The sequence below is a fragment of the Callionymus lyra genome, chromosome 1, assembly GCF_982586985.1.
Source record: "Callionymus lyra chromosome 1, fCalLyr1.hap1.1, whole genome shotgun sequence".
Lineage (NCBI taxonomy): Eukaryota > Metazoa > Chordata > Actinopteri > Syngnathiformes > Callionymidae > Callionymus > Callionymus lyra.
The window spans coordinates 15,259,470-15,286,660 of record NC_141818.1 but is presented as its reverse complement, the minus strand read 5'-3'; the positions used below and the strand labels follow the sequence as shown (position 1 = coordinate 15,286,660).

Sequence of the window (27,191 nt, the reverse complement as noted above, 5' to 3'; positions counted from 1 at the left end):
ACGTCTTGAAACGCACAATAGGTGCTGCTGAAAAAAGGCAAAGGAGGAGGGCTGAGGTAGTGGTTAGAGGAGTAAGTGGTGGTCTTGACTTCGGCGAAGTTTCTACAAGCACGAGAGCTGCAGAAGGTAATTGTTGTAATTAGACTTCGTCGGAGATTTGGAGGCCCGTCACCTGTTAAGATTCTCCGCCGGTGACAGCCGGTGTACGTCGGAGCGAATGATGGACAGGAGCGAGAAAGCAGAGTGAACAAACAAGATATGGAATTAACCTTAAACCAGCGACCTGTTTAAAGTTGGTAGCAACTTTAAAATGCATGGGAAATCATCTTTATTTCTTTTTCTCAACATAACTCAGTATCACAAAAGCAACATTGATTTAAAAAGTAATCAATGTATTAGGGCTGTGAATAAAAGATGATGGGAAAGTCATGAACAAATGTATGTTTATCAAACTTACTTAATCACATATGATATACCGTAAATTCCGGACTCCAAGCCGCTACTTTTTTCCTACACTTTAAACACTGCGGTTTATACTACGGTGCGGCTTATTCTTTTTTTTTTCGTGGCGGGAAAAACATTTTGCTCAGCAACAGTAGACCAATAGAATGAATGAGTAACTTTGTGTCAGCAGCTCCCTCCCGACTACGAGGAGAAACTTACTTCATTCCGCACATTCACTCAAACAAAGATAGCGGAGAATTCCATCGGGCCAGATGAAATCATAAATATGGATGAAGTACCTCTGACGTTTTGTAACGGACCTTCTCACATAACTCCTCGAGAGATCGTCACACACACATTCTTCATGGGGCGGAGCTCTGGTGCGGACTTGGTGACGCTCCAGAGTGACAGCAATAATTATAATAACTCTGACCACACATGAAGCCGTTATAGAAGTTAATCAAAATATATTTACTTAATAACATTTAACAAAAACCGCTCCTTAAAAGGAGTATCAATCAAACATGAACAAAACAACGAACACCCACGACACCCCACAGTCAAATCCCCGCGATCAGTGTCCAATGTTCAAGTCCATTATTGTCCAGAAAAAAGGCTGCGTTAAGTGAATCCTAGGTGAGGCGCAGAGACGCAGGACGGCCCGCCGTGAAGTCGCGTTTATCCGCGCAATCACTGCGTTACGATCAGGTGGAAAAAGGCAAACTACTCATCCGTGTTGCCGGCGTGATGAAGAAATAATTCCCCGGTTGAAGGACACGGACAGTTTGTCCACCTGCCTCGTGCGTTTGTCGCTGGTTTCTCGGACTGTAAATATCTGAACAATGCTTAAGAAGAATAACACAGTGCTTTATTTATTTAAGTGTAAGAAATGGACGTGAATTACCGGTAGTTCATTTTTTTTGGCTGTTTAAACCTGCGGCTTAAAATCCGGTGCGGCTTGTATAATTACAAAATTGATTTTCTTCCTAAAATTTGAGCATGCGGCTTTTAATCGGGTGCGCTCTGTAGTCCGGAATTTACGGTAGTTATTGTTGTATCAAATCCAACATCTCTGCACTCAGAATGCTTCCAGACATGCATCTACTGTTCTTGTTTCTTTCTCGCTGAAGTCTTCCTCTCCAGGATGCAGTAAGTCCCTCATCATGACCATTTTTTGAAGTTATGACTTTTTAAAGTTCTCCCATGTCTGAAATTTCAGCGAACGAAAGGTTAAAGGAGCAGAGTCCATCATGACATATAGTCGTTTTGATCCTCTTCCAGCCAGCTGTAATCATGCCCCGCTTTGTTTACACAATGAGTCACTTGGCAGACTCCCATGATTCATGACGCTCGGTGACAAACCTTGATGATTGATCAATCACAGCAGAGTGGGTGTGGTTATGTTAAATAAGATTTTGTCTCCCTAAAAAAACTTAGCTTTTTTTAGTGGGCGGGGCTTACAAGTAAGTACTTAGAAAAAAAAATTAAAAAGATTTTTCTTTCAAAGTATTTAAATTCATTTTTGAGGTAGATTAAAGATTGACGTATAAGAAAAAAATATATAGTCATTTATTGTTTTGAACAGATGCAGTTCTAGTCATTTAAATACGTTCTACTGTGTTTGAGTTTCAAGTGTTAAGGTCTATATAAAGGTTAACACATGTAAATATATATCACCAGATTAACCCTTGTGTTATCTCACGTTCCCGAAAAAAATGTGTTTGTGGATTTTTTCGGATCTTCACCCTGAGATAACGCAAGGGTTAGTGGCAATCCAGGGTTTGACCATTGTTTTCACCCAACTCAAGCAAAACAGGAAAATATGACACAGAAAAAAATTAACAATTCTATAAAAAGGCAACAGAAACTTAAAGATACATAAAAGATGAATGTGATAATCGCAATAAGTGATAAATATTGACATCTGTAAAAACACACCTGTGTTTATCTTTTTTTTAATCTTGTGATTTTTTTTCCCCATAAAATCAAATATTTTCTCGGATCAAATGCTTTTCAACTATTTCATATCCCATCTCTCCTCTCTCTGCCCTGGTTATGGCCACATTCTCTGCTCCTTTCTTTCCAGTAATTTGAGCGAAACAGTCCATCTTCCATTTTCCTCCCGCCTGAGCACACATGATGTGCGAAGTCCCAAACATCAATTGCGATATGAGCTCAGAAAACAACCAGCTGAGCCTCTGCCTTGCTTTGATTGTCAGTCTTGACTGTCACTGCTGAAGAAACATTTTCTTTGCTCTCCTTCCAGACAATTAATTGAAAGTTCTCTCTTTCTTTATATCAATTTAGATCACTCGTTATTCCCTTTATTTTCACCAGGCCAGCGTGTGTGCACGTTGTGTTTAAATGTATAAACAATTTGAATTAACTAATTTAGTAGCTTACATAAAACAGTGGCCGTTGTGTTCAATTTATCGGTTCCATGTCTTATTTAATAGGATCTAGAGGCGCTGATAAACACAATCCACTCCATATATTGATCACATCTGCTGATGTGTGTGCCAGAGGACGCGCACACTCGCAACAACACGTTTTTTTTAATTCCCACATCTGTAGCATTCGTCCTCAGCGAACCATCTCTGTGTTTCTGTTGGGATGCAAAGCTATTACACACTGGAGGGTTTGTCTCAATCACACCGAATGGCTATGAATTTTAAATGTGGGATTAAGCCCACAGAGGAGCGGCACATTGGGAGAGACTCAGCTGAGTGCTAATTCGATTTTTTTTTTTTTTTTGACTTGCCTCTTCTTTTTAAACGTCTCTGGCAACACGTTTTTTTTAAGGGGGGAAACAAAGGCGCTTAAGCAGAAGGATCCACAAATCAACTCACTGATGAATACATGTATTCACATGTGATGAATAGGATGTTTAGAAGATTCAAAAAAGGAAAATCTGTCTCAGTTGGCGTCACTTGGGGGTCAGCCAGTCAGGTGGTAGTAAATATTCTGGAGAGTGAAGAAAAGGAAAAACAAAATGTCTTGAGATGTTCACTTTTACGACTTTTCTATTCTGAGGTTTGCATTTTTATTTACAGCAGGACTTAAAGGGCATCACCAAAAAGTGAAATGGAGAGGAAAACCAAACTGCAACAAAGGTCAATGACTCTGGAGTGTGGGGAGAGGCTTTTAAAACAATAAAGAAGTCACTTTTGCAACTAAACAAGTCAAACCTTTTCCATTTTGTCATGAAACGTGTACACGGATACAAACTACCAAGTTCTGCCTCTCACATTTCAAACTGAAAGATGGAGTAAGTCTCTCATCATGACCATGTTTTGAAGTTATTACTTTATAAAGATCTCCCCCTTCTGAAATCTCGGCTTCACTCCTCAGTGAATGTAATCATGCCTCGCTTTGTTTATACAGCGAGTCCCTTGGAGGTGGACACAAACCTTGTCCGACCAATCACAAGAGCTGGTTATGGTAAACAAGATTTGATCTCCAGAAAATAAGTGTTTTCAGTAGACAGTGTTTAAACATCATGTAAATATTTGAATTAAAGTTTTGTAGAAACAGACACATACTGCTGAGTACAATATAAGATACACTCAAGTCAACATAGTAGTTTCATTTTAATGCTGGACTACAAGTCATGATATTACTGATTATTACAGTCGGAGGTTAAGATGGTATCGATACATGGACCAAATGATTTATCAGGATTGATCGATAATCACTCGATGACACTTCACAGTTATAACAAGGGATGGACTTCTTCACATGCGTGTGTAGATACAAGTGTGTTGGCTGGTGGAAAATTTCAACAAAAATAGAGGAACATGCAAACGTCACCTAGAAAGCCTCCTGGGAAATTAACACCTCGTTGAAATCAGATTGCAGTCGCACCCACCACGCCACTTCGCTCCCTGGGCTGATAGTGTATCTAGCACTCATCCATCTTTCAGCAGCAACCACTTTACCATCATTTTAGGGTTTTTTAAGACTCAGATACACAAGTTTACAAATGGGGGTGAAACTTTGACTTGACGAGAAAATGAGTCGGATGCTATGAATGAACACAGTGGACCTTCTTTTGCCTTGTAATGCCAAGTTTTGGGTTGATTATTGGAGTCTTTAAACAATAAACTTCCAAATATTTGAAGAATCTTGAGGTCACCGGGACCAGAACCCAAAGAAAGAAGACTTTCCTACCAGTACAGATATCTCTGGACAAACTACTGTCCATCATGGATGATGACAGTCATCCTGTTATTAGTGAGCAGAGAAGCAGTTGGAGTGCATGAATGCTCCTCCCATGATGCAACACTTGTTAGACTCAGGGACTCATTCATTCCTCATGCTATTAGACTTTAAAATTCTGTATTTGGGGGCAGGAGTGGAGTGAAAGGAGTATGTATTCTATTATACGTTAATTGTCATCCCTTGAATTTGCTCTTAGTTCTTGTTTTATGACACTGTACCGAACTGGAAACCCAATTTCCCAAAGGAGATCTCCAGACGGATTAATAAAGTCAATCCATCCATCTATCTTTCTTGTAAGTGGTTCTACTCATAATCTCTACTGGACGACCAAGCTCCTCCCTCTCGTGTCCACATCCTCCTGACCGTAGGTGAGGGACTGAATGCAGGAGGTCAACCAGGAAATGAAAGTTAAGCTTTTTCTCCTCGTTACGGAAGACACTGATCTCACTCTCCATCCTTTCCTCGCCTAAACAAGACCTCCGAGATTCAACAACCGTTTTCTACTTCTAGTTATCTCGGCGTCTAATATATATAAATATTGCGTATAACCTTACTTGCGGAGAAAAGCGATGTTGAAAAAGGAAACGTAATTGATTTTATGATTTAAAGTTATTTATTTAACTGACCGACGTAACCAGAAGCGGCAGCAAGGATACAAGCTCAGAGCCGCCTTGGGCTTTTCAACCGGTGTCTCCCTCAGTGATCCACTAAGAAGCTCAGTCATTCGTAACTGAGTCAGCTGTTTTTTTTTTTCCGGTGCAAGAAAGAGCCACTATAGGGTTTTGTTGGGATTCATTTCATTCAGAAGATGTCACTCAGGCGTCTTACTTTGGAGGGATTTCGGCTGAGAGGACACCACTGAGTGGACGGAGCAATTATATTTGCATTCTGACTGAGGAATGCTACCGGGACTTCCTGGTGTTTTCAAAGCATTGTTTAAGATTAACGAGTGTTTCTGCATTTTTTTTATTTTCTTATTTTTATCGCTTCAGATGAGAGACATATGACTCAAACAACTCTAACTTGAATGCATTCTCTTTCAGGTGGAGACGACGACGTGTCCCCTTATGAACCGGTGGCCCCGAGCAGGCACTCTGACACTTTCGGCCTGGCTTCAATTTCATCAGGTACCTGGTTTTGATCCTGTTTCAGCCCAAGTGACTCAGAACCAATGCACTTAAATTAATCTCATAGGGGCGGGTTTTCGAAAGCTGGACGTCCAGGACGCGTTTTTTGGTTTCTCCCAGAATTGTAACTCACTTACAAATAATATACGCACATTTTTTTCAAACTTGACCCATTTAAAAACAACAGCGACAAGAACTCTGTAGATATTCTGGAATTATTTAAAGGAAACTGATATGATTTTTTATTTTGCTTTATGAGAAAAAGTTCACATGAAGTCAGAATTAATGCATAATTTAAATGTAACATAATAATACATCATTATACTGTTTTGTCTATAACTCCGAAAATAATCCCAAGCCTTAGTCGAGTAGAAAACGAGTGAAGTTTAAATTTTGGGTGAACTTTTGCGTTATCTCATGTTCAAGGTGACCTGGAGGCCCGAATACAAATGTGTTTGTGGTATCCCTTGTTGTCTCTGGGTCAAGGTAAACAACATCTACCAGTGCATAGGTATTTATGGAAGCCAGTGAAGTTGTGCACCTTGAACCAGAGACACAAACAAATTTGTATTTTAACAAAGACTAAAAATGTAAAAGTTTTTGCACTTGGAATTTCATTATTGAAATTAAAGTTATTTAATTTAAAGATCATTAAAGGTCATTAAAGGTCATGATTTATTCTTCCAAAAGAATCGGGTAAATGTTTCAGTATGATGTTGCTTCTCCTCGGCTAAAGATGGATGCAAATGTCAGGACATTTTTTATAAAACTAAACCTCTTATGGTACCGAAGAGTCCTGGTGTGTCCTGAGACGTATGGAATGTGCCGGTGAAATTATAACTAAAGCGATCCTCTCGGGAAACAACCGCACATTTTGTCCAGTGACTATCGATTTTCTGTTTGATTTCTTTTTCTTTTTTTTACTAATTAAACAGCCTCAGTCTCGCCCAGGGAGCTACGACCTGCAGTTGAATCTGCGTGTTATTACCATCATGCGAACGCTAATCAATGTTCATCCGAGTACAAAACACAACAACGTCAGACGCACAAAAGAGAAATGGTTCGGGTACGAAAACAGTGTCTGTCCACTTTACCGCGTCAGGGTGCAATCATTCCAAAATACTTTCCCTTCATCCCGCTCTGGCAGAGATTTTCAGGGGATGTGCTTTTACTTTATTCTCATTTATTTCAGCCACAAGCAATCTACAAAGGCCAGCGGCGGAAAATGTCCTTCTTTTTTTTTTTTAAACTTGTTTGTTTATGTCTTTGTCTTAAGACCAGAACGACAGACTTTTTTGCATAATCCCCGTCTCTTAAACTCAGCTTGTATCACTTCTTTTAAATGTTCTTCCCTCGACATATTGGGGATAGAAAATGTTACCAGATAAAGAGAGAAAAACTTCTGACTTTAATTATTTCGATTTATTTGTTTATACAATGTCTTCTTCATAAGCAAACCTAGAGACTTTATACCGGAGAGAAAAATCCAAAATGTATCTGATCGAGACACAAGACAAAAGTTTTTTTGAGTTTTGTATCTATAATTCACTTACAGTTTGTGTTGTTTTCTGCTAGTACTTCTGCTTTTAGAAGACTTCTTTTAAATGGTGATGTTGTGGTTCGCAGTTACACCGGAATTCAGCTTCAGGCAACTCTGGATTTTGGAGTGGACCCGGGTCCCTTCCCTCTGGAGTTGTGGATGTTCTCTCACTGCTTGAGTGGGTTTCTTGCCTGGCTCTGTAGTTTTCCTCGCGCGGTCCAAAAACATACAGAGGTTAATTTCTGTCTCTAAACTGCCCGTAGGTGTGAGTATAGGTCAACGGTTTCTCTTTCATACATTAATCTTCGAGCTCAGACGTTGCTACAATCTGCTTCTATGTTAAATGTTACATAAAGATCTCGACCAAACATGACAATTAAGATGACTAATGGTGGTCGATTCTGTAAAATAGCTATTGAGCTGATGTCAATACACGATCAATACACGTTCAGTATTGATGGTGATCCCACAACTTCTGGCTTGAATTGATATTTAACTGAAGCTTAAGTTTCACCTTAAGTAATTAAAACAGCCGTTCATTCTTGAGAGACACATTAAGAAATATATTGGACAGTTTAGAAGAATTTATGTCATGTATAATGTGTTCTTCTCACTAGTGTTTTAGATCTTCATGTAAATAACAAGACCACATATCCATGGTCTCGTCTCTATCCGAGCCCTGCTCTGGTCTTGTCTTGGCTTAATGGTGGTATCATATATCAATGGACCTTGATTATTCTACCGCTCTTTTAATGATACACATGACCCTGACATAAACACACCTTTGTATAGTCCACTTCACAGATATCAAGATCAAGATTTGTCTTGCCTCTATCTGGAAAAACCTTGGTCTTGACTGGGTCTGACTTCGTCTTTTCTCAATCTGGAAAAGTCTTGGTCTTGATTTGGTCTATCTCAATCCTGGTCTCAGTTATTGACTCAGTCTGTCCAGTTCTTGTCTTGATCTGGGCAAGTCTTAATCTTGACTGAGTCCATCCAGGTCTTGTCTTGATCTGGACAAGTCTTAACCTTGACTCAGTCTATCCATGTCTTGTCTCGTTCTGGGCAAATCTAAATCTTGACACAGTCTGTCTTGGTCTTGATTTGGACGGAATCTTTGTCTCAGTCTTTGACTTAGTCTGACTTGGTCTTGTCTCTAAAAGAAGAGGTCTTGGTCTCCACACCCTTATTGCTTTTGATTGTTCAAGCGCTTTGTGATCCTGGTCTAGAATGGTGCTTTTCAAATAAACATTACTTACTTACTTACTTACTTACCGTCAGTCTTGGTCTGGTTTTGGAATGTCTCTGTCCTGTCTCTGTCTTGAAAAGTCTTGGTCTTAACCTCTGTGGTCTCTGTAGTGTCTCAGTCTCAGATGAGGCGGTCCTGACTATAAGTCTACTTCTCACATGTCTTGATACTATGTCACAATAGCTTACTGATAATGAAACAGACCAAAATATTCGAAAATTGGTCTGTACGTCACAGTGTGTTTCCAGTATTAATGACCTCATATTTTTCGCAACCATCAATCCTTCTAGTTATCCTTAATTGTTTCTTCTATTAAAAGCTGCATTAGGTTCTTGGTGGACGTCCAAAGTTTCAATCTGCTACCGTTAAGGCTTGTGACTCCATTAAGAGCAGAGTTGTCAATTTAAAGCACATTTACAGCCGGTTTTCTATTTACTGTCCAAGATGTAAATGATGTTAAGTCATATAAAAAGAATATAATTTTTTTTTCCACAGAGACTAATTCATTTTTCGTGAATGTTATGAGAACTGAAATAGAACAAATCCAGCTATTCTCAATTGATTGTTTTTAATGGAACGAATGGGCAGAATTTGCATTTGGGGCAAAAGCCTGACTGGAAATATACACAAGACTGACGATTATTGTTTCAATTCAGGACATATGCAAGGGCAAATCTCGAGAGAGGTAGGCACAAAAAAGGGGTTATTTATATATTACAATAGTTCTGTAATGATGCAGTAGAGAGAAACAGCATCACTTATTGAATTAGTTCAGTGTGCAAATTTGGCATCTTGGCTTTTTTGATTCTAAGAGGAATTAATCATAACCAGCAAAAAAAAAGAAGAAAACAGCAGAAAGAAACTGATGCCGGCAACAGGAGATATAACTGTTGTGAAGTGAAGTTGCCAAAAGGCAGAGTGGGACAGAAGTTATCCAATTTCAACTTGGAAAAATATGTTTTCATATTTAATTTGAGTGCAAGCTGTTATATAAATATCCAGAGCAACACTTCTCTCAGGGCATATGACCAATGCTTCGCTGTTTACTTTTATTCCAGTGTGGATGTATTTTGGAAATATTTAGTCGGCCAAATTAGTCAGGAATCATTTTGGTCTCTTCGGTTAGAAGATGATGATGAATTAACATTCATTTCCCTTCCTCTTTATTCCCAGAAGTGATTTAGAAGGACACTAATGTGCAGAACAGTCCCCTGAGAAACGAACTCGCCAGTGACAATGGCTCTAAAGCTTGGCTCAGCCTCGGGCCCCCATTGATCAGACCGTCACGGGGTCAAACCGTAGAATTGTTATTGACATCTTTTATTTTCAAATAATTCTATTTTGATGTTAATTTTTTTCGATTGTCATTAGTTTTGTAGCATATATGTACATTTAAATATTATTTATTCTCCTAAATCATTTGATTTGTCTCTACATTTTTGAGTTTCTCCTACTCAACCCTTGTGTTAGTTCAGGGTCAATGTGACCTGAAGGCCCAAATAACAAATGTGTTTGTGGTATCCCTTGTGTTGTCTCTGTGTCAAGGTCAATGACTTTCGTGGCTTCCTGAAATACATGTGGTGGTGGTTTACCTTGATCCTGAAATAACACAAGGGATATCTAAAATATCAACACGATAAAACACTATTAAACCCAAACAATATCAATCATATGCAAGTTGTTGTTAATTATTTATTACATAAAATAAGATATCATCATACAAATTTTTATTATAATGTTGTTCTTTTTGACCATTTTAATAAAATATGTAATTTATCCTGTATGTTTTTTTTGTATATACTGTATGTACTTTATACATAGAAAATAATTTAAAATATAATAATAAAAAGTAATTTCTCTTACAAATTAGACTCACCACAAAGAACTTTATGATAATGTACAATTTAAGTGTTGTTGACCAAAGGGTTGGCTTTTATCTGACTTAAATGTTTATGAATAAAAATCATTTTATGTCCTCATAGTTTAATATTTGTATTGCATCAATTAAATGCATTAAAAAAAATAAGTAATGTGGTCATGATGCTTAAAAAGAGAAAAAGATGCTCGACATAATTACAAGTAAAACATTTCTCAACTCTTTCTGAATACAAACATGAACATCTTAAAATCATAACCAACTAGAACAAACGATTCAAAACAGATTGAGTGAATTACAATCAAGCTGCCGGAGAAGTTCAAACAAATGTGTTCTGCCGGAGGTGGCACAAAAGAAATGGCAGATCAAGAGGCTCACTGCAGCAATTCAAATTCTACCATCTACTCAGACGGGTAAATGTGGGCAACATGTATTTACTTGATCGGGGGGGGGGATACATTTTCCTATTGATCATCATTACACAACAGCAATTTTCTGAATCGTGCTGCTGCCTCTTCCTGACAGTTTAGGTCCTACAAAGAACCTTTGTTCCAGGCAAACTATGTCTTTTTTCAGGCCTGTCCAGGTCTTGAAAATAAATCTAGAAAAAAAGAAAAAACAATAGAAAATGGTGTATACTGTGGTTTTAAGTTTCCTGTGTGATTCAGTGATACAGTTGTGTTGCTAATGATGCAGTAGGTTTATGGACAAAATGTCACTTTTATTTAATATTTATATTACTAGGAAATAAACATTTTCTTCTGCTTACTGTTCTGTTCTTCCACTGTTGTTGTAAAATATGTGATTTGCAGTTAATAATACAATGATCTATAAATATTCATCATCTGTGAGCTTTGAGATTGACAAGCCCTAAGGTGTGAAAAAAACAACTCAAGAGCATTGGAGTTCATCGTGGCTGGACAGGCACGACCTGAACTGTGTTGACCAGGGGTCACCAACCTCTTTGACACCAGGAGTCTTTTTCGAGGGACCCTGAGGGATCAGGAGGACGTCAACGAGTTTGATGCTTCTTAAATAACAAAATGGTCAACCTTGAAAATCAAATTATAATGAATAATACATTCATCCTGCACAGAGATCATAACCGCTGCTCCAACAAGGTCAGAAAGATCAAGTTAAATATTGAATCATCCTTAATAACGGACGTTAAAAAAGAGAAAATGCTGCCATCCCTTTCTGAAAGGGAATAATAAACAGTTTGCATCTCAGTCGTGTTTAAATAGATAGATAGTTGACCATTTCAAAGATACTGCAAATAAATAATAGAAAATGATGTTAGAGCTATCTGAAGTACATGGATCTGCTCCAGTAAATCAGGTGAAATTGCAACTTGAAGAAAAGGAAAAAATATAGAAAAGGTTGAAATAGAAACATGACGATGTTAAAAAATAAAAATTGAAAGACAGGAGGGTTCTTGCAGGAGGTTTATTGGCCTTTCAATTGATTCTTTTTTTCATTCCTCTATATATATTGTATACATTTAATTGAAATTGGTCCAATTCCTAACATATTAGATGCTTTTAAGTGGCGTCTTTCATCCCCTTTTCACCCCACTTTTTCTTGACCTTATTGGGTAACCATCCTCTTTAGAGGTCAATAGTCTGGATGATCATTTTCAAGACATTTTGTTGAGGGGTTTGGGAGTCTATTAAACTTCACGATCAGATCGACATAGACGGACAGATATTATACCAAAAACATATATTTAACATCATTAAATTGTTTCGAAAAGGTTATGATGAAAGTCTGCGGCACGATACCTTTAAGAAATCATTTTGGAATCCAGGCTTTTTAGTTTGAATTAATTTAGTTTGTCGTTTAAACTGCACTAAGTAACAGAACGAAGTCATCAGATCTCGAAAATGAATTTAAAATCTCAATGACCAGGTGTTTCACGATGTTTTCATCAATCTCTAAATGTGCGACTGCGCAGCTCTAATCTGGATGTATTAAGACACGAGTGAGACTCATTACTGCATCCATTTTTTTTTTACCTCATCCTTCACTTTCTCCGTGTTGAAATATTGAATTTGCCTTCGAAATCTGTTTTGCCTCGAGCTTTTCCTCATTATCTATCATTTCTGAGGACAGAGTAATTGATTATGGTGCAAAGAGAAAACCACAGGTGAACAGATAAGTAATTACACACTTGTTTTATGGAAATGTTGCTCACTTGGATTACTGAACCTCACACAAGTAGATTCATAATCACGTCTATAAACGCTGAAGCGTACGGAGGCAGAGGGGACCGGCGTGATAAATGGTGGGCTGATGAGGACGGGGGATTGTGTACTCTCCTGGAGGAAAAGGTAGGAAATTGAAAAATAATCTCTCCTATTTTATAAGTTTTTGTCCGGGAGGGAGATAAGGAGGAGAACTTGTGATAGAAATGAAAAAGAATTCAATACTATTGTGTAATACTCTGGAGTTAAAATTAAACAGCCCGTGGAGAAGATGAGAAAAGTCGTACTCAATGACTTTATCGGCAGGATTCAGTTAATTATTGGCCGATGCCGAGATAGCGGCTCCTCTGATGATAACAGGTTCATCTTCTGTCAAACCCTCCTCACGCTCAACTGTCGATCCAGGATACGTCTTAACGGGAACACGTGTGCGGACATATATAGTTGTTCGGAGCGATGACAAAACTGCTGTTGTAGTTTGTGGGAAAACGCCTGGATGGACGCGTTTGCAGCGGCAGCATAATAAAGGCCAACCAGCGGCTAACCATTAAAAAAACATGAATTGCGAGGTAACGTGTCAATCATTATTGATTTTCATGATGCAGTGGTTTTTCTCAGAAAATAACTGGACCACAGTAAATACAGCAGCTTAATAGTATAGATCAGTTTAGACGCCCCATGGATTGATTTCACATCTGAGGATCATACCAAGTTGTGTGTATATCACATTGAATTAAAGTTTCCGACACGATTCAACGAAAACAAGCCTTGACAAAGAACAAAACTAGCTTTGAATATCACGTTTGATGTTGTTTCTATTGGTTGTTTTGGACATGAGCCTCGTAACTCTTTTTAAATATGGTTCTGTAAAACTCCTGATTTAAAAAAAAAATACTCATCATGGTAGTATATTGCAAAGAAAAGTTGTGCGTCGTGTTTTCTCTGAATAAACTGGTCATGTGATCAGTTATGTGCCTATTTATGAAAAAAAGTGCTTCCATTGCATTTTTTATTTTTTCAATTACTGTGGATCCATTAAGAGTTGTTTTTTTAACACTTTGAGCATTTACAAATGTAGCAATAATACCAAGCCACTGTTTAATTTAATTTTCCTCATCTTAACCCACAAGGGATACCTCAAACCCATTTAATTTTGGGTGTCCGGGTCAGCTTGACCCAGAGATAACACAAGGGTTAACGGCTAATTCTTATTTAGAGTTCGTACAATAAAAAACACAACATAATGTTCTACTTTGAATACAGTGTCAAAAGTACTCCACAGCCTAAAATTGATAATATATGTTTCTGGCTCCCTCGACTGTAAACATGAGATTAAAAAACAGGTTTACCTCACACAGCACATTTTTCATATGAAAAGGTCATGCTATTGAAACGTTTTAACCGTTTTATAATATAAGTAAATGTCACCTTTTATGTTTTGCCACCTTTTTAGTAAATAACAAATGCATTTATTTCTTCTTTAATTTAAGATGTCTCAAGACTCCAGTTTCCTAGAAGCTTTAAAAAGTACCGTCTGTACATCAGCCATGATAGAAATGAATGGCACCAACTATACTAGCAGTTGTTTGTGGCTACATGGTAACCATGCAAATGATTACAAAGTGAAAGAACTTAGTTTAGCGCTGCTTAAATGCATGGCTGTCGAGAAAAAAACCAAATGTTTTTTGTCGATTTAATGTGGAGTTTTTGCCATATGTGATTATTTTCTCCAATCTTACTTTGAATCACTTGATCTACGGCACTTTGTAAACACCTTATTATGTCGACAGTTGAAGAACTGAAGTTCCACTTAACTATTGGCATGATGGATGGACATGTTTTTCTGTGCTGGGATGTAAACACCCCCCCGTTATTGTTTTCCATTAGCTGCGGCAGTAGGGGAAAGGCAGGGGGGGCCGGGGATTAGATTAAAGGCCAAACACTGACTTTAATCTCTGTAGAATCAGAAAAGAAACATACTTCCACAGTGTGGTTCCTGGAGGTGCGAGAGAAAAAGGTAATGTCACACAGCGGCGGCTAAGCTGTTCTCACACTGGGGAGCATCTTTTTTCATTTTCTCTCAGCTCCGGCAGCTCTTGGCCTGCCCTCCTCCACCTCTCTGTTCACTGTTTCCCTTCTGACACCGATACAAGTCGTCGTGGAAGGTTTGACCTTGTGGAGAAAAGCATTCACGAGAAATGATGTTTGTACCGAAGACAAACGACTCCATTTCTTTCCTGTGTATTAGCATCTTCAATTACGATGTGACTCTTAAACTTGTGCACTCATTGACTTTCCTCCGCAGCATTGACAACAACATAACTAAGGAGGGCTTCGCCTGAAGCGGGCGTAAAGATTTAAGTTCATCCCTCGCTCACTTGTCTGGCAGCACCGACGCCTGCATCAGCGACTTTTCTGCTCTTTAGTACTCAGCACACTTGCGCCTCGGCGTACGAGCGCCCCTTGTTAACAGGCGTGGACCTCCTTCTCTTCTCTGTGATAACAGTGTTGTGGCCTTTCGATCCCCTTCCCACTCTGGCCACACCTCCGCTCACCGGTGGGATGATGCCCTTCGCTGTCGCTCACAATGAGGATCAATGAGAATCTCTAGAGAGCATTGGAGTAGCGACGGCGAGGAGATATGGTTCTATTCCAATGCGTGAAATCACAAGGCAATTTTTGAAAAAAAAACAAAACAACGACAAACGTGTTCTTTTCTTTTTTTGAAAACACATTGCAGAAAACTGACCAGAAACTGTTTCCTTCAACTGAGAAATATCTCTAAACTTAGGAAAATGTTGTCGGAACATGATCTGGAGCTTGTAATCCATGCGTTTGTTTCTTCTCGTCTGGACTATTGTAACAGTTTGTTTTCATGTCTTAACAAGAAGGATCTGTCTCGCCTGCAGTTGATTCAGAACTCTGCAGCGAGAATTCTGACCCGCTCTAGTAGAAGAACTCACATCTCTCCGGTCCTTAAAACTCTTCACTGGCTTCCAGTTTCTTTCAGGATCAACTTTAAAATACTGGTTCTTACTTTCAGAGCTATTCATGGTCAGGCTCCTCCTTACATCACTGATCTGATCCAGCCTTACACCCCAGCTCGGGCTCTGAGGTCTGTGGATCAGAATCTACTTATGGTTCCACGCACACGGTTCAGGACCAGAGGAGAGAAATCTTTTCCGGCTGTTGCTCCTAAGCTTTGGAACGATCTTCCTCTCTCTTTGCGCTTGATGGAGTCTACTGACTCCTTTAAGAAACATCTTAAGACGTTTCTATTTGTTCAGGCTTTTCCTTGAATTTCTCGAACTCCTGTGTTGTTCTCAGTATTATCTTGATCTTTAAAGTATGTACTTTTTTTGAGTTTTGTTTTGATTGTTTAAGCGCTTTGTGACCCTGGTCTCGAAAAGCGCTATATAAATAAATATTACTTACTTACTTACTTACAACTGCAGCTCCTATTTTTACTTTAAGTTGTCTGTACATCAAAGACAACAGATGATGAAATAAGGTCTTAGAACTCCTCTAAACAACTGTTGTCAATATAAATTTAAGGTAAAATGAGGAAGTTAAATTAAGTGATGAACTAGTAATGAAACAAAAGTACACAATAAAAAACACTTTTACTCCGACCTTATACGGGCCACATAAATACAGTCAAAGGGTCAAAGGTGTCCCACGTCTCACCCCAATAGGTCTAGGTATTGATTGTCTGATGAAACTTCATTAAGCAGTGTCATGTTGTCTAGAGGTCAGTAGGTGGCGCCATTAGTTAAAAAAAATGAGGGGATGTTTCATTAGAACAGTTGTTCAAAACAAAGGAAAATAGTGCAGAGACCGCCATCTAGTGGACTCTGAAAATAATGACACTGCTTCATGAACCTTCATCAGACCATTTGTAGGTCTGTGTATTGATCAAACCTTGACCTTGACTTTAATACGGATTGCTGATACGTTATTTTTACAGTTACCATTTTCTTAAGGTGAGGTCTAACAAAAATAAAAAGGATATTACACATAATACAAATCTTGGGTTTAATTTTTCAGCATCAGTAGATTTCGATTTCAAGCTCTAATCTTGAAGATAAAATAATTAACAAATAATTTCCAGTTCAAAGTATTATCACATTATTATTTTTTCTTCAAAAAAAATTTGATTTTTTTTTTTATCAAGTTTTGATCACACTTATTGAAACTTCAAAAATGAAGCATGTTTCGATACTCGATACTGCAGAGACATTTCGGTCAGCGCCAAAAAAGAACTGAAATTTGGTAAACAGCTCTTCACCCCAAGTAGCCATTTTATACAAGCGGAAGATATTGGAAGGGGGTGAAATGTATCAAAATAGTTTTTTTGTGTCTTAATCCAACATGCATCATGGATATGAAATCATTCTTATGGTGATTCTAAATATTTTGGCCTACATTTATTTTACCTACATAGTCCAATGAGTTTTTAACCTTTATCAACATCATTGAGTTGCAATTACTCAACCTGACAGCAGGTGGCAGTGGTTTGTGGAACTCAATGACAAAAATATCAGGAGTAAAGAAGAAAATATGCAACTTCTCAGAGTGCACTGGATAATAGTACCATGGGTGTTTCTAGTCACCTTTGGGGACCCTAGGAAAGAGTGGGTATGGGGGCACTCCCGACCCCAAAGACACCAATATAATCATTAAATACAGAAATGTTTATTTTGAATTACAGAAGTGCACAATCATATAACTACTCTAAACTATATAAAACTTTTACAATAACTATTCGCAATAAACTATCCAACATAACAAACACAAGTGAAATATGAAAACTGCAAAAACACAACCAAACAAACAAAAAAAAAGTAAGTGGTCTTTGGTTTCTGAATTTTGAGGGAAGTCCATGTCTTTGATTTGGAGTGGTCCCCCTCAAGACCTGTGGTGGATAGTGTTATAGAAAAAATACTCACAGTGTATAAACAAATATACACATGTACTATAATTGGTTCAATTTGTTGTGTTATTGTATTAAATCATATAATCTCATGATAGATTTACATTGAAGAGTGAATCACTGTAATAGTTAATATTTTTTGATTAAAGTAACATTTAGGCTATACCACAAATCCAAATCGATGTACAGTATAATCTTTTCCTCTTCCGATTACAAATGAGTTACGAGCTAGCGTACTGTTAATTACTGATTAAATTGGCTATTCATGTGCGGTAAGCGTGTGCTTGGTGAGACCGGAACAAAGGCATAACAACTTTTTCTTGGATTATATCAGATGATGTTTGAACTTCTCATTTACTTTTGTCTTCATCCTCTTGTTTTTTTTTTTTCTTTTTGCGGGCCCTTTTTTTTGGTGAATCTAGTAGTACTGCCAGTCGAAAGCAGGCAAGTGGGGGGCCCCTTAAGGGGGGTTTCCAAACATGTTGTCGCTGCAGTGTCTATGGGGGTTTAGTGTTGCGTCACTGATATGTGTTAATATCGGTCGTGCGTAGTGGGCTCACTTAACAGCCACTAGCCAGTGACAGCACACTCAATGTTCTGGCCATTTAAGTGCGCCAATTTGGTGCTCTTTGTGCACTACAGTTAGTACACTGCTAATTGGGATGCACCTGTGCTAAGTGTAAGTGCAGAACTGCGTTATCTGGGACACAGTTCTAGTTTAAAAATGATGTGATGTTTCATTAGAACAGTTGTTTAAAACAAAGGAAAATAGTGCATAGACCGCCATCTAGTGGACTCTCGAAATAATGACACTGCTTCATGAAGCTTCATCAGACCATCACTAATGAATCCTTCAAAATATATATATATATAATAATATACATATATAATAATATACATATATAATGTCATCGTCTGTTCCTGTTTTTCCCCATCAACTTTCCCACAAAAGTTAATGACGCGTAAGACAAAGTTTTTTAAGTGGGACTATATTTATCTCGCATTGCAATTTGAAACATTTAGTATCATTTTTAATCAACAAAATTAAGGTTTTTGGTCAGTTATGGTTTCCACACTGTGCACCAGTGGAGTGGCGAGAGTGTTTTAGTTTCAGGTAAGACGATGGAGGGTAAAGCAAACCTCTGAAGAAATACTGTTGAATACCAGATTGCATTGATTATTCAAGCAGGCTTTGGAATAGATATATTTATATGTGCCGATAAAAGTTAATGCCTATCCTAGTTTACCTTCCTATTCTTGCATGTTGTTGTGACAAATGACGTTGAAGTAGCAGGTATTAACATTTTCTAATGCAGTTATGGTCATTGTCTGGCTATATCACTTTCAGGTGCGTATCTTGTATGGATTCAGGTCACCTTCAGGAACCAAATTAAGACTCAAATAAAACATTTCCAGTTGACTTTTTAATACCTTAGCACATCCAGCGCAGATGGATATAAAGCCGTCGGCAACAATGGAGAGGCAGAGTTGTCGTCCCCGAGGACAAGCAGGCGACATCTCCAGCGTGCCCAGTCCGGCCGCGGCGCTGGGGTCCACCGACACCACGTTTGAGCGTGAATAATGAGGATGGTTAGACGCTGTAACCCTAATTCTGTCAACTCAGACACCCTCGGAAAAAGATTTATTGCCGCTACAAGAGCACCTGCTCGGCACCTCAGAGGGAGTCAAAAAGAGAATATTTGATCACAGTCACATTTTTCATCAACATTTCAGGATGAGCGATGGTGCGCTGATTAGAAAGTAACACAGGGAGTCAAAGATATTGTTGTAATGATGCATGGAATTCACATGTAGTCTAACTTAACAGATGCATATACAAGTGACATTTGATTCCACACACACTTACATACAGTTTCACTCATGTTTGGGAACTGATTCCATATTCTTCAGATGTATAGTTTTAATTCTGCCCTTTAAAATACATTTAAGAGATGGTAAAGAGGTGATCAACAATTGGTTTTAATTCTATAATAAATGTTTAGACTGTTTGTTTCAACGATTTATTATTTCTACCGTGACCGACAGCAACCTGATCTCACCATCACACGCAACCATTGAATGCTTAATACAAAAAGCTTTATAATACCAAGTCACGACGTTGACTGCAGAACCACTTCTTTTTCTTTCAGTTCGTCCTTGAAGCTTGTATGGTGTTCCGAATGATTGACTGCCGTACGACGGCACATACAGTACTTCCACTAAATATCTTGAACGATCCTTTTCATGCGTTTAAGCTCTGAAGCTTAAAGAAGAACTTTTAGAACGTTTAAATTGAAGCAGAGATTTTTATTTGACCTTCAATACAAGATGGCAGAGATATTAAGTAATTAACTAACACTTGGTTTGACAAGTTGACGTGCGTCATCAATCCCAGAAGTCTACACCTTCAAGGGAATCGTTTTATAAACAAAGCGGGTGTGATCACAGCTGGCTGGAGGAGTAAAGGCCATTATAACGTGGTAATGGACTCTGTATATTGTGTGCATTAAAATGAAATCTCGGCGAACGAGAGGTTACGAGAGCGGAGTCCATTATGACGTAATAATGATCTTCACTCCTCCAGCCAGCTGTAATCATGCCCCGCTTTGTTTATACAACAAGTTTCTTGGAGGTGGAGACATGCAGTGGCAAACCTTGATGTTTGACCAATCACAGCAGAGTGGGCGTGGTTATGGTAAACAACATTTCATCTCCAGAGAAACAAAGTGTTTTTGGGTGGGCAAGGCTTAAGATCATTTTCTAATAATATATTTCAATGAAAAGAGAGTTTTGTACAAACAGAAACATACTGATGAGTACAATAGAGGTTCAATAAATCATTAAATCTATTTAAGACTGACTTAAATCAACACAGTAATTGCCCTTTACACATTTCAACTACATCAAACATTTTAAATTGAATATTATAATTTACATTTTACTTCAAATAAATGTTCAGCAACCCATTAGATGTCTTCATCTTCTTCTTTTCTCCAGTTACCTTACCTCAGTTTATTATTATAAATGATGTTTAAATAAATAAAAACATTGTTGTTGTTTTTTTTACAAGTTCTTGTCATTATTAATATATACAGCTCCAAATGTAGAGAACCAATTCTATAAAGACTTTTCCTACTCTGAACTCCCATCATTTATTTCTTCTGGGAAGAGGGCTGGAAGGGAGTAGAACCTAAAGCTTTATTCCTTCTTGCCCTGCTCTGTAGACACAGTATTTATTACCATAATTGTAACTTCGTTGTTACTATAATGTGTGTGTTTTGAAAATGTTCCCTCCAGGCCTTAGAAACATTTTTTTCATTCCTACTGAATAGAATGAAAATAAAAAAAAAGTCCTTGAGTCCTTGAATGTATCGTAAACAATATCATAGAAACACACATATATCTAAGCTGTACATGGACGCTTCACAGTTGAATGTAAATCAACAACGCAGACTCACTTGGGAGACACATTTATAAACCTGCCTTTTTAACCTTCTACTCGCCTTTTTTTTACCACACCGAGTATTAAAAGCAATCAATTCATAACTTGACATTGAGAGAAGCACCCACTCAGTAGACAAGAGTTACATTTGTGTCAGGATAACAAGGAGGAGGAGTGTATTCGTACACTCTTACTACCCCAAGTTCACTTCAGCTGTGCATTAATCAACCTTATTGTTCAAAGACACTGGCCAACAAACAGAACAATAGGGACCATTTTTGCCCGGGATCATATACCGATGAAAAACCATAGCACTCGTCGAAGACCTTTGAGTCCAGTTATATACCGAGGATTTACTTTTTCCTTTACAGCGAGAAGATTTGTAGGGTTTTATTCACGAGGGAAATTAAGGCAAGGCTGGTGCCTTGAGCGTTACAGTTTAAAACAATTCATTTGGAACAACTTATCTACACTTTGGTTGTGATTTAAATCAAGATTCAAACACAGTCACCTTTGCAAACACTCTTTTTTAAACCCCTGCTTCTGTTTGCTCAAGGACAAGGGAATTAAGAGTGGGTTAGTCTTCGATTCTGACTCCTGGGCTCTTATGTATAAAACTAAAATATATTTGTATCAAGTATAGATCCACCCAGGTATCTAGTTTCTTTCAGTTATCCAAGTAATATCAAAGGGTATATAGTAAGGTACCTTCACACTAAACAAGATCCAGCAACACTTGAAAAAAACTTCTTGCATCTAGAAAAGTCAGTAGGCTATAGTTAGTTAAAGTAGTAAAAATGAAGGATCAAAGAGATGTACAGCTCTTTATCTTTATATTTATGTGAGTATGAAAAAAAAGCCAAAAATGAGTTGGACGTTGTCAATCAGTTCCTCCATAAGGGGCTTCAGCTTCATGAGTTTCTTTTTCTCCATGTCAATGAATGAGGCTTAGCACCGTCATCCCACCAATTTGGCCGTTTAAAAAAATGATTTATCTTTTTAAATGGTATTAATCATTATTATTTATTCTTTTTTAGTTATTTATAGTCATCAACATTGATCATTTTGTATGTCCGTCGATCTCTTCACACTGAAAACTATATTTTCATTGACTAGCATTCTGATTATAATCTTGGTTTGTGTTGTCATTCGTTATATCCGGTCTATCTAGGGGTCGCATTTTGAAGAGCCCGTCAGTGACGTCATGTACCTGTAGCTCATACACGCCGCGAAAGTAGTGGAGAAGTGTTGTCTGACTATAATTTAGGGCCGCTGAACAAAGTGACCCTGATGATTGTCACGCATCATAGTAAACATTCGCATCTACACATCAGGTCAGTTAGCTCAATTGGTAGCACAACACACATATTTGGGTAAGTTTTAGTACATGAAGTTTCGCCGGTTGGATTCCCGTTCGACATTTTAATATATATATATTTTTTATTATAATATTTTTCTTTGCAGTGTATTTGTGTGTGTTTGTGATAAATTGTTAGAAAATATCTTTGATGTTCTGGTGCAGAAGACAGGTTGTTCAAAGCTTTCCTTTACATTTTTAATAATTGAGTTTATTCTGTATGAAGTATGTCAAAGTAAAATTAAAAACATGTTTTCATTTATATCAAAACAAGGAGCATAATAAACATTATTAACCATCATTAGCTTAAAGTGATTAGATTAAAGTGTTGATTTCTACATGTAATATAAATGATAGGCTGGAAAAGAGCCTACGTAGAATATTTTTCACCAGCACTAGTCATTGCAACAGTTTGTCTCACGCCAGTACATTAACTTTGGAGTCAAGTGCTTATAACGCACACATAGCATTAGATGTAAACAAAACCATTAGAGACACAAGGGATCTGTTGGGGTAACTCTGGATTTAGAGGAGCAGTGGCTGAGTCTCTCCTTGTTCTTTCAGTAAAGCAAGAGTCTTTTGGCTGTAGGTCTACCTCTGCCATGACACAGGATCCCCATGACTTAAGTTTATTCACCCATGTCACGCTCCAGCCTTCCATCATCGGTAAACACGCTGCCAAAGTACTCCTGGCAACAGGGGCAGCATCACATAATCAACAGAAAAGGTTGAGACGGGATCAAGTGAAAGAGCTTGTCGGTATATGTCTTGGTTTAGGTACAGTGTTGGTGGCAGACTTCTGAAAAAAGTCGCCAGCAGACCACCAGAGTGAGTGAGAGTGATATTCATGAAGGACGTGGGAGAGAGTCCCACCTTCCCAATGCACCCGGCCAATCAAAGCACAAATGAATAGCATATTACAAGCAGCATGGCAAAACATCACCGGCTGTAATTGTTAATATGCTGCACAAGACATGAATTCTGTTCTTTTGACCCGGAGCCGAGCTAATTAACTTATCAGGAGCAGAGGGCAGCACAGAATCTGGAATTCAGAGTTCCCACTAGGAATTAAGTTTAACATCCTTTACTTAGACCCTCTCTGCACGCCGCGTCTCTCCTCCCAGCTCTGTGAGCCCACAATCCAATTAAGGAAGGTTCTTCTACTGCTGGGGAAAAGGGGGCCGCGGCAACCTCCGTGCACAGCATTATGTTGAGGTGTTTGACACTTTCACTTCCTAACAATTACGATTATTTGCCCGAACGGATGCGCCATTTTTCTTTGTTTATGCTCAATTTCGTGTGTAGCTTTGTTGAGCTTATGGTTGTCAGTTACTGCCAAAAGTATTTTTGACATGAACATTTTAAATTGATGTAATTCCTGAAGAGTTCATTATATCCACAACTCCGTAAAGTATTAACTACAGTATGTAAGTAAGTAAGTAATTTGCATTTATATAGCGCTTTTCCAGACCAGGGTCACAAAGCGCTTAAACAATCAAAACAATATTCAATAAAGTATATACTTTAAAGGTCAAGATAACACTGAGAACAACACAGGAGTTCCAGAAAATCACTCCATTGCCCAAACCCAGAGCAGATTCACCTGCACGTATGTTCATAACATGTCATATAAAGATAGAATGACATTCCACAGAAAATTCCCATTGTTGTTTTAATTTAAAGGAATGCAATTTAAACACGTCCTCAGCATCGCACAGACGTCCAGCCTTTCAGAACCTGCTGGTGATGGTGGACCTTTTTTTACGCTGCTCCAATCCTTCACGATCTACTCGCTAACTTACGCAAAAGTTTCTCTTAGCTTAACATCTATTCATTTCTATGAGTGTTTTCCATGGTGAGGGTGTATATCATGTGCAACATCAGCGCTCAAAATAAAAACTAGTGTCTTCTTCAGTGCATAATCCTTCCACACGTCTGTCTCACTTTTGCATTTCCTGCTAGAAAGTTCCCTGTGGTGTTTAAAAATCTATAATTGCCCGCGGGAAAAAATACGATAAATAGTTTCTTAAAAAGATAACGGGAGATGTTTTTACAAAGTATGCAGTGTTCATGCATAATGATGGATTTGTGAAGCTGTAGCCTTCAGTTTGCTAAGAGGGAGCAGGATGAAAAAAAGAGGACTGTTGCGAGTAAGAGTTGTGTGTTCACTAATCTAGAAAATTGACTTTGATTTTAATCCGAAGGATAACGGGGTTGTGTCTTTTAAGTTCCATTCAAAACCATAGTGCTACAGTAGAAAGAAGAAGACAAAAGTGACTTCTCAGTCCCACCACACATGCTAAAAATGACCCTTAAAAAGGTATTTTAAACATGTAAATACTTTAAATTATGTTTGATATAAGACTACCTAGCATTTCATTAAACTAAATAAATTCTGTTGTTCCTTGTTTTGCTTTAATTATCCCTATTCAGTAATTTTGGAACATCTATCAGAAATTTCACAGTAAAAAAATCCACAGCCAAACAATTCAAATAAACCCAGGCCACTCGTGTATAATAGCAGTCATTTAAGAATTACAACTATCAATGGTAGTAATTAATTTGTAACTAGTCAGATGTGGAGCTGTACTCCACTGGTAATTTCAACTTCCAAAAAGGGAAACAAATTGCCCAAATTATGGTCACAATGAGCTTTTAAACGCATTAACTTCACTCTTGTTTGTGGCCTTGTTAATAATAGAAATAAATGATCAGCCTCAAAGATTCTAATCTGGAGGGTAGAGGCTGGTTACCCTCACTGCAGATGACTTCCTGTCAGATAGTATGCAGTATCTAAAGCAGGGAAAACTGTATGATACGACCATGAAAGTGAAAACTTGACTTTCGCCTGAATAAACACTTGAAGAAGTTAAACACTCAGTAGTTGCAATAAGCTCAACATGAAGTCACCTTGCAGCCTTTAAAACCTGTGCTATAATGAAGTCTACACTTTGTTTGTTAAGAGCAAACTTTACGTCCATTAACTATATCAAAAAAGCTGCTTGATTATTGACAATTATGAGCGCACTGAAAAAAGTGTATAGCAATTATCTTTTGAATAAGAAGAGGTCTCCAACCAAAGGAGCAAGCTGCGGCATTATAAAAAGAGTTGACTATGATACTTTTGTTTTCTAATCTGTGCTAAAAGCCACTTGAAAAACTTGGAAAAAGATTCAGAGTCATTACTTGACTTTCAATTATCCAAAGTACAGCAGATGGATGTATCATTAAAGTACATTCATCAGTAAGTAGGGAGCAGAAATTGCCAGAGCAGCATTCTAAAGAACAGCACTTAACAAGTAGATCAGATTACACCGAGAACTTGTGTCTAAAATCCGTCTCACAAGAGATTGCTGCTATTTAATTGATCCGAAAAAAAAAGTGATTTAAAGTTACTGGACACGTTTATCTGACACTTAATCAATATCTTCAGAGAAATATGTTTTATCTACTGTAGTTCGGGAAGTTTGTTCAGGAACTTTCCTTTCAAAAGTCGAGGTTCCACATTTGATTGCGGAAATGTTTTTTATCTGAAGCTTAATAAATTGATCCAGTTGTCAAAAGTGTGTTAAATCATGGCATGTTATCGCTTCACTGGTTCAGATCGACTTTATTCAACATAACCGGGCATCCCATAATTCACCATCCATTAGCGACACACATGGGACTACAGAGACGCACCTCATTCTTTATGCATTGATATGAAACACGAAAACAACAATGTACAGTTCATAAAACCTGGCAGGGTTTGTTACATGAGAAATTTAGATCACATCCCTTGACTACTGGCAATTTTGCAGTTTATTTGCTGGGATTTTAAGGGGGTGAGTTACGATTATAGTAATCTGGTGGGGTCAAAATCTTCGAGAATTTTTATTTTTTTCCAAATTGTTCGACATTAAATGATTTTTTGAAGTTTAACTTTTTCATATTTTCCCTTAGGATTGTGGTTTTATTTTGAACAGTCATGACTCACGATGTGAGTGACCGTTTGAACACAAAACTGCTTCACAGCAGGGGGTCATGTTACCTTTTAAGTCACAAGGAAGATACAATCGGAAACAGACTCAAAGAGAGCCTTTTTTCTCATTTTGTAAAAAAAACAAAAAAAAACACGTGCAGTATTTGCTAACTGTGCAACAGAAGCTACGACATTTCAGAAAAAGAGTGATGTATATACATAGAGCAAATTTTACGTAATCTGGTTTACTCGTTTTAATGATTTGTATAAATCAGAAATACTATTTATTTAGCAATAAGGTATCTCACGATTTTCACTAGTTTGACCCGACATTATGAGTGAGCAGAGGATTGAAAATAAAGTTACTCAGATGAATCTTTAAGTTCAACTAATGTGTTGACTTAAGCTTGTCTAAGAAATATCTTGTACCTTTATTGTACTCATCAGTATGCATTTGTAAAAAACTCTCTTTTCGTATATTTAGATTATAATTTTTAAGCCCTGCCCACTGAAAACACTTTTCTGGAGATACAATCTTGTTTACCATAACCATACCAATATGCTGTGGTTGGTTAAGCATCGGGGTTTGTCACCGCGCATCATCAATCCCAGAAGTCTCCACCTCCAAGGGACACGTTGTATAAACAAAGCAGGGCAAGATTACAGCTGGCTGGAGGAGGAGGGGATCAGCTCTCGTAAACTCTTGTTCACCGATATTTCAGACGGAGGAGAACTTTAAAGAGTAATAACTTCTAAACATGGTCATGATGAGAGACTTTCTGCAACTTGGAGAGCAAGATTTCAACATTTGAAACATGTGAGTGAGTCAGGAGAGTT

At 37.9% G+C, this 27,191-nt stretch overlaps 1 protein-coding gene across 1 annotated transcript in view; it reads left to right on the top strand.

Moving 5' to 3' along the window:
* LOC148088158 (GDNF family receptor alpha-2-like) overlaps positions 1–27,191 on the top strand; it is a 104,015-nt gene that overhangs the window by 22,079 nt on the left and 54,745 nt on the right. The window contains exon 3 of the mRNA XM_087794717.1: positions 5,709–5,792. Within this exon, the coding sequence (XP_087650843.1) occupies positions 5,709–5,792 (84 nt within the window). The remainder of the gene's footprint in view (positions 1–5,708; positions 5,793–27,191) is intronic.